At 39.5% G+C, this 13,197-nt stretch overlaps 1 protein-coding gene across 1 annotated transcript in view; it reads left to right on the top strand.

Annotated features, from left to right (window-relative positions):
* Positions 1 to 1,782: 1,782 nt before the first annotated feature.
* The window catches only part of LOC139148580 (sodium-dependent multivitamin transporter-like), a 41,604-nt gene continuing 30,189 nt past the window's right edge, over positions 1,783 to 13,197 (top strand). Inside the window, exon 1 of the mRNA XM_070720064.1 lies at positions 1,783 to 1,875. Within this exon, the coding sequence (XP_070576165.1) occupies positions 1,783 to 1,875 (93 nt within the window). The remainder of the gene's footprint in view (positions 1,876 to 13,197) is intronic.

Raw genomic sequence — 13,197 nt, 5'->3', positions numbered from 1 at the left:
CCTCTTGCTGTGTCAGAATTGAACACACCGCGTTCCCTCAATCTCTCCTCATCCTTCTCGGTCACAGGATCTGCCTTTTTCACGGCGATGCCTGCACCCTCAGCGATAAGCTCTTTTTTACGTTTTTCGAGTGCATGTTGAAATGTTTTGAAGGTCCCATCGTCCTTTTTAAACAAATGCACGTCTCTACGATCACAGACGTCGACTAAATATAGCGTTGCAATCCTGCAGCAATATTTGTCAATGTATTGGGGATATATGGTTTACCATCCTTTCGTTTGATTTCGTAGATGAATCTTGCAAACCAGTAATCGAGGGATTTCAAGGAGCCAATTTCCAAAGCAGGTATCGGCCAATTCTGGTCTGTGACAGTATGAGGTTGAATTTTCCTCCACATGGCCCATTCATTATAGAGTGATACTGCCCAACTGTTGGCGTGCCTTGTTCGCAGTGGTATTCTTTCATTCAGAGTTTGCTTAAATTGCGATTCCGTCAAGGGAGTCGAAAATAGTTTTTCATTGATCTGTCCACTCACATGACATAACTCCTGAGTTGGTATCGCATCCAGTTGCGTCAGTGAAACTTCATCCCACCACTGAAAACCAAGATCAAAAGACGTTACGTCGTCCATGACTATGTACGGATTTCAGCGTCATGTATTCAGTGTTTATTTGTACAACTGAATGCTTGTAGACAAAAATCGAAATATGTATAGGATAAAGCCCTCGTACTCGGGCTCTTCTGGTATATAAAGTCCAACCCAACGATAAAATGTCGAGGCCGCAGGCCGAGACATTTTATCGTAGGGTTGGACTTTATATACCAGAAGAGCCCGAGTACGAGGGTTTTATCCGACTTAAAAACTATCGCCGCTAACTGATATATTTTCGTTTTCAATGTGTTTACGTCAACCGTCCCCTTTGTCAATGTAACATGTTTAGGATATGAATTAAAACTTTTATTTGTGAAATAGCCTTCCAATGTAATGGAACATCCAATAAATGCCCTAGGGCACATTATATAAATGCCCTAGGGCACAGCAGATTTTGTGTTGCAGCTGGTTTCCGCTGTGTTACCAAATTTGAATATTAAAACGTACCAGATGTCTACAGAATATGACATGTTCACTTTTGATTGGACAGTACTTTACTACGGCGCTGTCATTCGTTTCTGGAATTTGGTGACCAAGGCTTTACGAGTAAATAAAACACCCTGAATTGAGCACTCTGATTGGTCAATCAACAGTAGATAGTTTTTAAATACAATTCAAGGTCATCACCTAACAAGAAAATTAGAATAAAATTCGGCTGTCTATTGTCATCCCCTGCCAAGGAAATTAGAATAAAATTCGACTGTCTATTGTCAAGGCCGTGTGATAAGTGAGATAATGAACTCGTTTGGTCGATTATTCGTTATAACACTCGATGGCTACGCCCTCTCGTGTTATAACGCATAATCGACCAAACGAGTTCATTATCACATACTGCAGCAAGCATGCATGTCGCTGCAGGAGGCGTAGATACAATGGTCTGCCATGCAGACCTGATTAGGAAACTTCTGTAAAGGTTCAGCGGTAAGATATTGAATTTTATCTGAAGGTGAGTGTTGCATATGCCGTCAGATGCTGACGTGAATCTTGTGTGCTTCGTATGGAAGACCGGTCACGACATGCGACATGCGAGTGTTTTTTAGACTGCGACCTGGGAGTTCTTAAACTGCGACATGCGAGTTGCAAAACTAATATGGCGTTTGCATACATGTCATTTCGTTCTCCTCCTAACGATGGATTACAGAGGTGGAGATGAGCTTATTTCTGCATACTTCTACAATGGAGACACCCTGGGAGAAATAGCGGCCACGTTAGGACTCCGACAGGTATTGAAGACCGGTCACGACCTGCGACATACGACCTGCGTCTTTAACTGTGATCTGCGACCTAACCCTAACCCTAACCCTACCCTAACCCTAACCCTAACCCCTAACGCTAAGTAACCCTAAGTTATGCCGTTACAATTTTTCTGTCCCTTGGCCTAACCTCCAGGATTGAGAGCGAAGTAAGGCTTTTTACGAGAGAAAATCTAACCCCTAATCCTAACCCCTACCCTAACCCTAACCGCAGATCGCAGTTTTACAAACTCGCATGTCGCATGTCGTGACCGGTCTTCCATAGCTTCGAATACAGATAAAACATTCTCGTCTGCCGGGATCCCCTCTCACACACTTTGCAATTCAGTAACTCATGAGGGCCACGGAGGTTACAGGATTTATAGTGACAAAACCAGGCAAAAAGGCCGTCAGAATTACTGGGCCGTTATGTAGCAATTTGATCAGTAACTCCTTTGAAAACAGCTGAACAAATTAACCGAAAGAAGTTAAAGATATTTCATCATGGAGAAAACTCAGCGATTCATTTCAAGGTCATGTCAAGCAAGGTCAAGCATTTGGAAAGGTTAAAAGAGAATTTGACAGGGTGTCTGTTTACTTTTGCAGCGCTCGATAATAGCTTTTCAGTAAAGAGTAAGCTATTGGTAAAATGCGTCTCGGGGACAGATATTTGGACCCAGAAACTTTTCTGATCTACCACTTGTGGGTCCCATTTGAAAGCTCTTGGAGTAAGAAAAATTGTCACCGTCTTATTTTTTCGAAAATCGAAAATTCCATGTTTCGCCATAGAGTTAACGTAGGAATGGCAGCCATTTTGAATTTCAAACATCGGTAAATGTCAGGTAATTTCTTTCTATAGAACCAAAGTTTGTATGTTGGTTTTCGGACGGGTTTAAATTTTCTGTCTTTAAGTGCTGATTTTGACTTCAACGACTTTGATAGCTGTAGCATATCTGCAGGGACCTACAGTGAAATGGACCCATGTGAATCACAACAATTGACAAAACACAGTGAAGCAACATGTACACTAGTCGAGCTCTGCAAAGAAAAAACGGATAACATTAAATTATCCAGTATCTTTACACATCACTAGAAGACGAGCGAAACGCGTCCTGAAGGTGTTATAAGTGAGACCGATGTAAACCCTTTCCTTATTGTCCCCCATTTGATACCTTTGACTTTTAAACGGCACCTTTGACTTGACAGTTACCCTTTAAGGGATATGTAGACTTGTCCTGGCAATTACAATCACCTCCTGTGATTACCCTCTTATTATGCCGGATATTACTAATACTAGTAGTAGCCATAGTCGTCATACAGCTTCTCATATATATATATATATATATATATATATATATATATATATATATATATATATATATATATATATATATATATATATATGCAAACCTGAAGATGGCAATTTTTCTTAACATCAGAAAGTCGCCATGAATAACGTATGCCACCATATAAGACGGGAGTACTTGCATTTAAATATTACAACATCTCAGCAAATATCTCGGATATCGGCAGCAAAAGGGGATTGCTGAAATTCTAATATTATGCTAGCCCTGCGTAAGCTTACAGGTCTCGGCGTTAGGCCGTATAACGCTGGGAACACACAGACTTGTACGCAGGGCTAGTATTATGCCAACCATGTCGGAAGGAATAGGTTTTGCTTTGCAGTTACCGATTCGATTTGTTCATTCAAAAAAACAACAAAGTTATACAAATCTAAATTTTAACCATAAATTGCCATCTGTTATCATACACAATATCAAGGCACCACAACCAGTCAGCCAAATGATAAACGAGGGGCATTTGCGTCATAATTTCTTTTCAAATGTACCAGAAACATACAAGAGAACCCATATGGCCAATGAATAAATAATTAGGAATGTAGGCACCTCAGCAAGGCAATAAAAGATTCAATAACGATCTGCCTAGCAGTTAAGAATGTTCTCTCTCCATTTCTCATACCTTGCACTTCGAACAGAGTTCTGAAGAAAATTATTTACTCAGCGACCTTGAAAATGGCATCAGAGACTAGTCCATTTGGAGTCGTTGACTATGTGTTGTTTTCATTTATGCTGGGAGTGTCCCTCGTGACCGGGATCTATCACGGTGTCAAAAGTGGGCAAAGAACCGGCACAGCAGAGTAAGTACATGATGTTAAGGTATCAATACAAGATAAGAAAGGGGTTTAGCAAAATTGTACCCGAGACAACTCATTGTTCGTAAAAACAAAGAATTCTCAATTTGAATTGCACTATAATGTCGAGAGGTTGCCCTAATCAAGCACAGGCTTCATTTAAGCCTTCTGTGAATGCATGGCATTTGCCGTCTACAGACCTCTCTGCCTTGCAAACATTTGAATGTGCTGGGACGGCGTGTACATTGCAAGGGCGTGTAATTTGAATCCGTGGCAGGTTGAGACCAGTCCATTTTTAAATTTGGACACTTAATCAGGAAAAAGAACGTATGCAAATTATTTAATTTTCAAAAATTTTCGCCGAGCACATGAAGCATATTTCCGCCTTTTTTGAAATGGGGATTTTTTTGCCGCAAACAACTTTATAAAAAATAGCTTAAAGCCCTTGTGACGATTGTACTTTGCAGCCAACCTTTTTTTGCCCTGATAAATCCCAAATTACTGTGTCGGCTTTTATCTAAGTCAATTAAAATCGGAACAGTATGACGATACCACATAGCGCCTTGTCTGTTTACTTTTGCAGCGCTCGATAATAGCTTTTCAGTAAAGAGTAAGCTATTGGTAAAATGCGTCTCGGGGACAGATAGTAGAAGTAGAAATTAGAAATTAGATCCCAATTTTCTAATTCCCATTTATGTATGTGGGTATGATCTGTTTTTGGTTATAAAAGTAGTGAGTGGGGCCCGGTTGGGGCCTTGTTATAAAGAACAGGCGCCATCCATTGTAACTTCTGAACGATTTCATCGTCAACTTGCAATTTCACGGGCTCTTAATTTCGACAAAATTCCGTGGGCACGTAGGCTTACACATAATTTGAATAATTATCGTCTTGATCTGGCAGACATTCAAGATATCCAGGGCGTGATGTGATTTGTTTATTCGATGCTATTGTTTTCATTTCTGAGTGATTTTGTTCGCTATTTACTGCCGCAACAAGTCAAGGCATCCCGAGCGGTCGCGATCGCGAACCGATTCGTCCACTTGCGGTCTCTAGTATAAGGGAGCCATCATTATTTACGGCCTGGGGGTCGGAGGAATTTCATCGGAAACGCTGAAATTTCGAGTAACCCCCCTGCTAACCATGATGAATTTGAGTATCCACTCTCTAATACTTAGAAAAGTTAAATGTCAATACATGTTTTGTATAATTTACAAAAGTAAAGCAATAAAGACCTTTCACGACCTTTTAAGACCTTTCAAATCCTGGTGTGCCCTTCTAGATTATTATCGGTTATCTCATGACGGTTGGAAAAGGTGAAAACAACAAAATCAAATTCAAAGTCACAACTAAATGTAGATAAAAAAGCTCGTGCTATAATCAGTATTCAACCATATATTATTTTGGTATCATGACAGGGTCTTCACTCTTGAATCCGACAGTGTATAATTTGAAAGTACAGGGGAGAACACGCAAGAGGCTGACGGGAATAGTGTCAGAGGGGTTGTCCCCTCTCTTCTGTGGAAAATTTTGATAAATTGATGTGTGCAAAAGTGCAGTCTGATGCAATCTGAGCGGTGTTTTCATTTTTTTTCTTAAGTAAATCTGTCAGAACATCCCAAGGGGGAGAGCACTAGCGGGGGTGTCCTCTCTCGCATCAAAAATTTTGAGAAACTGATGTGTCCAATGTGGCAATCTGAGAGGTGTTTCAATTTATTATGCACCAAAAATTGAGTAACCTCCTTCTTTCTCTCCACATTTTGAGAACCCACCTTGTCTTCCGATTTTTTTGAGTGACCCCCTCAGATTCCTCCCCCGGCCGTTATTAATGACGGCTCCCGAAGGAGGCCTTGATTTTGCCACTCTCGTATGAAATGGTTGTGGTTGCCGCACCTTGCTCTTCAGCCTCATTTTCTGGCAAGGAGCCATTAGGGAGCGTTCAGTTATTACGGCCGGCAAAATCCAGGGGGGGGGGGGGTCACCTTTAATTTGAAAACTGCAAATCGGGGGTCATGTATTTTTCAAACAGCTCAGAGGGGGGTCACTTAATTTTCATAAGTATCCGTCCCGTCAAAAAGTTGTTTCAGTGTTAAGAAATATTCTGGGAGATAAAAATGATTCGCTACATGATTTCATTCTCTGAAGTCATTTAACTGTAAATCTGAACAAAAGTATAATTATCTGCCACATGAACATCTTGACTTGGCAACTCTGAGGCTTGTCTTATTGTAAATCGAGCTCACTGAGGGCAATGAATTTCTATAACTTACCTATTACAAGTTTTGTCAGGGAAACTATTTAACAGTTACCTGCAGACTACTAGTACCATAAAAAGTGAAATTATACTTTTAAGTGAAATTCCAATATCTTACTTGTTGTCAAAATCTGAACTTTCAAATACCCTATTTGAATAAAAGTACATTTTTATAACTTATCAAACACCTATAAAAGCTCAAATTAATTTAGTTTGTATTGTAAAAAAATATTCATAGTATTCTCATAGACTCCAATGTATATTCCAAACTCCAATTTCTTGCACACAAACCTAGTCTAACTATGTACTTTAAAATGAATTATGGATTTAGATAGTTTTGGTTTGGAAAAAAAATCATAGTTTCCTCATAGGCTCCCATGTACAGTGAATCTACATTTCGGTGAAATTCCAAAATCCAATGGTCATGACCATTAATTTATTTTTGCGATGGTTTCATTTAATTTGTCTAAAACCGGGGTCGAATATATGCATGGTCACCCATTCATTCAGTATCTTTCAACCTGTCAAATAATATAAGTAATATCTTGTATAAAACAAAATTCGTGAAAAATGGGCGACTTTGTCCCTTTAATATTGATAATCGAGAGTACATAAGTACACAGGTTTACCTATTTTTGTATTTGAAAAAAATTATTCATAGTTTCCTCATAGATTCCCATGTATAGTGGATGAACATAACCGTCATATTCTAATCAAGTACAATTATGTTAATTATTGAACGTCTGTATATGCACAAGTATAGCAAGTTTTTCATTGGAAAAAATATTATTCACAAGTTTATCATAGACTCCCATGTATAGTTGATGAACATTGTTGGTGAAATTCTAAGGTCAAACTTTTTGTCCACATACCAGTTGTAACAACCCTATTCCGGAAGCTACTTAACTTGCACTTCTAGAGATATCCTTTCAAACAAGGAAACAAAACATTTCTCGTACCCAAAGAATCGATAAACAAGCTTGCAAGCAATAGACACATTACCATAAAACCCAGACATCGTCATTAAAAGATTACAAAAGATTACGTACGCGAATACGAAAGGCAATTACGCAACACTCAGTTCCATACACAACTATGTAGACAGTGACGACACAGAACAAATAGCAAACTAAGAAAAGAATCTACATTGCGACTGTTGAGAAACCACACGGGTTTCGAAACGCAAGCATCAAAGGGCCACTTAAATCAACTTTGTAACACCAGAGGTCCGGCTGCGGCTCGCCATAATCTTTCTGTACACAAACAAAACATTACCGTACACACTAATCCAAACTTCCAAACATATATCCTAAGCGAAACAAACATTTTATTAACACAAAGAATCGGATATCCAAAACGAATCAAAGACAAACTCGACACAAATTAAACATTTTGGAAAGTAAGGTGGGAGCCTCTTTCACATTTTTTAACATACGACAGTGGCGCTGTTGGTAAATTCTAGTCGGGTGGAAACCGTCGTCATTACAAGATTACAAAAGATATATATGGCGAGATCGACGGTTTCCACCCCGTCAAGTTCTGTGTGGGCGCAGGGCTGTCATGATGGGCATGAATCTATATTCGTGCAATAGACCATTGACGTGACGTTGAAATAACTCTTAAACTAATTCATTACAACTTCGCCGATGCTAACTAGCCATGTATGCAACCCCGAAATTTCGGGGTTAGTTAATATGCTAAGCCGGTCGGAAGGTGTGAATCACGTACACATCGATAATACCAAAATCAAACGACTCGAACAGCATTTGCATGCAAGGCAGTGTGTGGAAACCGCGACTATTTCTCCTGTGAAGTTTGATTGAATATTATTTTCGTCACAGTCCCTCTACAAGGGACTATGGTTTCGTGGTATTTTCGAATTCTGACACCATATGGCAATTGCGATGCGACATCGGTACAAAAGAACTGAAAAGACGCTTCATTGTACCAACACCTAGCACAAAGCATGGTCACTCCACAAAAGCGAGTGGAATGACCGTGGCGTGCAGACTTCACTCGACTTCTATAGCTTGTAGACTTGACTGCTACTAAAGTTCATATTTTACAAGTATAACTGCTACTTTCTTTCGGTCCGTACTTATGACGACATAGCGGCAGCTGTATACCTTACCTCATCCCACCTCACAAGAAAACAGAGACATTGTCTATGTTCTATTCGACTCGAGTGCATTGCATCCTGATGTAGCCTCGCCAGTCACAATCGTATTATCAAACGTTTTGAATCAGACAAGGACTTCCGTCAGAAGAAAATCGTAATGAAAATTTGTACCATTCTTGAGGTTGCTAATTCAGCAAACAACACAGGCGATAATTGTGATTGTCTCACAGTCTTCAAACACTCCCAGCAGAACATTTACATCAAGCAGTGGAGAACGAATTCAATTTTTAAATACCCCAAGTATAGGTAAAGCTACATCCGAATAAAAAATATAAAATACAAAATTGAGAGTCCCTTGATGACGCCGATTTTTTATGCCGGTGATAATGAGGGGGCCGCGGGCCTCGAACGGAATGATGTTAAGTTCCAGTCGTAGATAAAGGTTTTCAGTTCGGACTTTGATTTACTTGAATTTGTGGTGATTCGGACTCAGTATTTGCTGCATCAAAAGTGTAAAGTGTAAGATGAACGCTCGTGACTACGGTAATTACGAGCTGGTCATTAAACCACGGTGACTTCACCATAATTTTGAATCCTGTCGGCGGACGGCAGTGGATCACGTGGTCCATGCTGCTTATCTCTCGCCAAATGCCCTTGGCGAAAGGTTAGATCATGTTTTGTCTAAATAATGCATCAAAACATTGCAAAATTTGTTGAAACAACATTTGATGGACATTCATGATGGATTCATGGAGCATGAAAAGGTGTCGAAATTATTCCTCTGGTAGTGATTCGTATGCTTTTTACAGAACTCGCTTTTACGTTGTTAGCCTTTTTCTATTCAAATTAGATAAACATAATTATGCCAGCATAAGCCGCATAAACGCTAGAAACGAGGACTGCGTTCCTTATTGAACAGAGCTTACAAATTGCAATTTACCGGTGGTACACATTATGTTTGAAAAGTTTCCCTCAGATAAAAAACACAGTGAGAGTGACAGTCACTGAAGGAAGACAATTTTCACGCAAACAACTTGAGGATATCTCTCACTGCGAGTTGTCGTTGAAAGGCAACCAACGCCAATATCGTAATCCCCATCCTATGTTACTGCAGACATGCCTTCAAAATGACTCAGCTGAAACAGTTTTGTGGCCATCGCTGAATTTTTTTAAAGGGATATATATATATATATATATATATATATATATATATATATATATATATATATATATATATATATATATATATATATGTCACTTTAAAATCTTATCATTTAATGGCCAAAACAGTGACCATGAAATTTAAATTTCCATTTCCACATAAATGTTGGTATTTTAGTCCTGTTTATGTAGCGTAGCCTCCGTCGATTTTAATTTCCCTGAACGAACGCGGCGAACAATGATTGCTTCCTTGCTTCCTGTTTCTCTTCGTCTCTTTGTCTATCTACATGTATCTTCTCTGTCTTATCTTCATAAACAGTCGCTGTCACAAAGAGAATCTATCTATCCACCCACATCATCCATCTATCTAGCTATTTGTCTGTCTGTTTTTTTTATTTATGCTAAATGCTAATATACTGGTCGAGAAGTTTTATAGCTTGTTCCTTTGTGAAAAAAAACACTTCGAATGACAATCACTGGAAGAAACTGGATTGCGAAATGAATTGCCCGGTCAACTTCCGTTGTCGGACAAAGACGATCTCGTTTGTGTGAAACAGAGGACAAGGCGACATTTCACTTTTATATGATATCCGATATTTACGGCTACTAGACTATACAATATCGAAATTAGATTGGCTTAGCCAGATCTATAAAGGGCTGAAATCTCCGATATATATCGGATATTTACGCGCGATTTCACTGAATCTAGTAACGTCTAGTATCGAAGCTAGAGTCAGTCCTTGGAAGTCGGGTTTGGCCAGAACTGTGAGGCGGTGAAATCTCCGATATATATCGGATATTTACTTGCGATTTGACTGAATCTAGTATCGTCTAGTATCGAAGCTAGAGTCAGTCCTTGGAAGTCGGGTTTGACCAGAACTCTGAGGTGGTGCAATCTCCGATATATATCGGATATTTATTTGCGATTTGACTGAATCTAGTATCGTCTAGTATCGAAGCTAGAGTCAGTCCTTGGATGTCGGGTTTGGCCAGAACTGTGAGGTGGTGAAATCTCCGATATATATCGGATATTTACGCGCGATTTGACTGAATCTAGTATCGTCTAGTATCGATATTAGAGTCCCGAAATCGCCGATAAATATCGTGTAAATATAGGAGATTTCACAGATCCGGTGTACCGAGACACAAGGCAAGTAGTTCTAGTATCGTCTAGTATCGATATTAGAGTCACCAAATCGCCGATAAATATCGGGTACATATCAGAGATTTCACAGATCCGGCGTGCCGAGGCACGAGGCAAGTCATTCTAGTATCGCCCAGTATCTATATTAGAGTCCCAAAATCGCCGATAAATATCGGGTAAATATCGGATATTTCACAGAGCGTGCCGAGGCAAAGGGCAAGTAATTCTAGTATCTTCTAGTATCGATATTAGAGTTCCCAAATCGCCGAAAAAATATCGGGTATCCTAAATATCGTCGATTTCACAGACGCGGCTTCCCATTGAACAACCGCAGTTCATTCTAGTATAGTATCGATACTTGTCCCGAAATCGTCAAACTTCGACACTAGATAGTAATTATCCGATATTTAAAAATTGTGCAAAGTTGCGCCTTCATGATATGGTGAAACCACAGTCCCTCTGAGGTACTGTGGTGAAACACTGCCGCTCTAAAGATACCCAACGTTTTATTCAGATCAGAAGGCATCCATGACCCACTGGGTTTAATCTCCGCAATAGCATCTCGTTGGCGTGTACACATGGTAAAAATAATCGATCTTTATTTCTAAGTTTCTCGAAAGAAGTTCAGCATTGTAATAAAGTGAAAGTTTGATCATGACACACTAAATTAATATCGAGAGATCGTTCGGAAAACGGGTAATGATTGGATGAGGTGACCATAGCCTGGTAGTTCCAGAAAATGATCTGATTACATCCACTCTCTCCCATGGAAATTTGAAAAATTGAAATAATCTGTAGTCGTTTTCGGGGCAAGGATATGGTGAACAGTAGGACGCTCGTTAGCTTCATTGCTTGTCAACAAGCAGAGGGTATGCAGGATCAAAATGTAAGAAAATAAAATCTTCCGGGGATGTTACTTTACTACATTGCAAGTTATTGATGCTATGCTCGGACATAGACCCTCGAGGGTCTATGGCTCGGAGAAGTGTTTTAGCATTCACAGAAGGTCGATCGACACTCTTTAGCAACAGTAAAATTGCGCACATGCACACGTCACTGATATGAAAACCTAGCTTTAACCACAGTCCCTCTATCCACTGTGCTTTAACTAATGTTTTACGGCTGAGAAGTGAGCCTTCACGATAAGTGCAGGTATAATGTGATTTCAAAAAAATGGAAAAAAGTCCATGGAAATTTGCGGTGTAAATTTTCTTCTGTAGTACTGTTTGATGCGGACCATGCCTGGTGCAGTCAGCCAAAAATAAAGTCGTAGTCTTACACCATGGAGCTAGAAACGGATCTGGCGCCATGCTTGTACCGCTGTATAAACCACTGATGATTTATACACGTCTAGGTACACATAAACAGGTGCCAATGTACTCTTGCATTGCACGGCCAAAACCGGTATCGATTTATCAACGCGTGACAGTCCCTCCTCCAAGCAAGAGACGTCCTTTTCAAGCTCCCTGGGTCAACCCATGGAGGTAAGGGTCAGCCATAGTCCGTATCGTGTTGAGGACTTGAGGGTGAGCATATCATGGTCCGCATTGCCGTAATGCTGGCCAGAAAATTCATCGTCAATAATCCCCTCATTAACTAATACTGTGAGCAAACTAACTTCATTTACACTTCGCCGCGAAATGCATACAGGTGGCGCTTTTCGCATCTGATTAACAGGCGTTAATAGGTGTCAAGTTAGCATCGGGGAAGTTGTAATGTTGTAAATCATGAAATTTATATCAAATTACACAAGATCGGTATCTTAAATGAATTATAAAAAGCAATATATAAAAAGTCAATGTATAAAACGTAATATATATATAGCCAGAAATAATATAAAATATGATCGTGTTCTCCACGTGGTCAAATTCTAAATGGAACCACTAATTGTAGTTTACATGATAAATCTCTAAGAGGACAATTATGGGGACATATAAGAGATTTTCCCCCAAAATGTTATTGCTTTCAGCGTTCAAACTTAAAAAAATTGTTATACAGTAAATATTATTATGTTTTTTTGTATGTAGACCTATATATGATTGTAGATGAACAAGAGTGAAGGATTGGGTTAAATTCCCCGCACAATTTTCCATGTTAGGCCTTTTGAGCAAGAACGCCCTGCAAAACTCGTCAATGGCTAATTATAAAGTTTAAAAACGATAATTAGAATGTCAAAATATTGCTCATATTCAACGTTTCTACTCAAGAACCCCATCCATTGGCAGAACATGGGACACGCTGTTCTTACACTCAAACTCTTCATACCCGTGGGCCGATCTAGGCCAATAGTTTGCAAAATCTGGTGAGTGTGCCGTACGTGTGATGCACACACACCAGCTACAACCCTAAAAAATGGTTGAAACATGTGCATCAACGATTACAAATAAAAATAAAATAAAAAACTCCGAACGGTACCTTCTGAAAGTCCACTTACACAGGACAGCTAACAGCTGCTCATCGTACAAAACATTAAATTTGGCAATTT

This window comes from Ptychodera flava, chromosome 13 (assembly GCF_041260155.1).
Source record: "Ptychodera flava strain L36383 chromosome 13, AS_Pfla_20210202, whole genome shotgun sequence".
Lineage (NCBI taxonomy): Eukaryota > Metazoa > Hemichordata > Enteropneusta > Ptychoderidae > Ptychodera > Ptychodera flava.
This window is presented reverse-complemented; position numbering and strand designations above follow the sequence as displayed.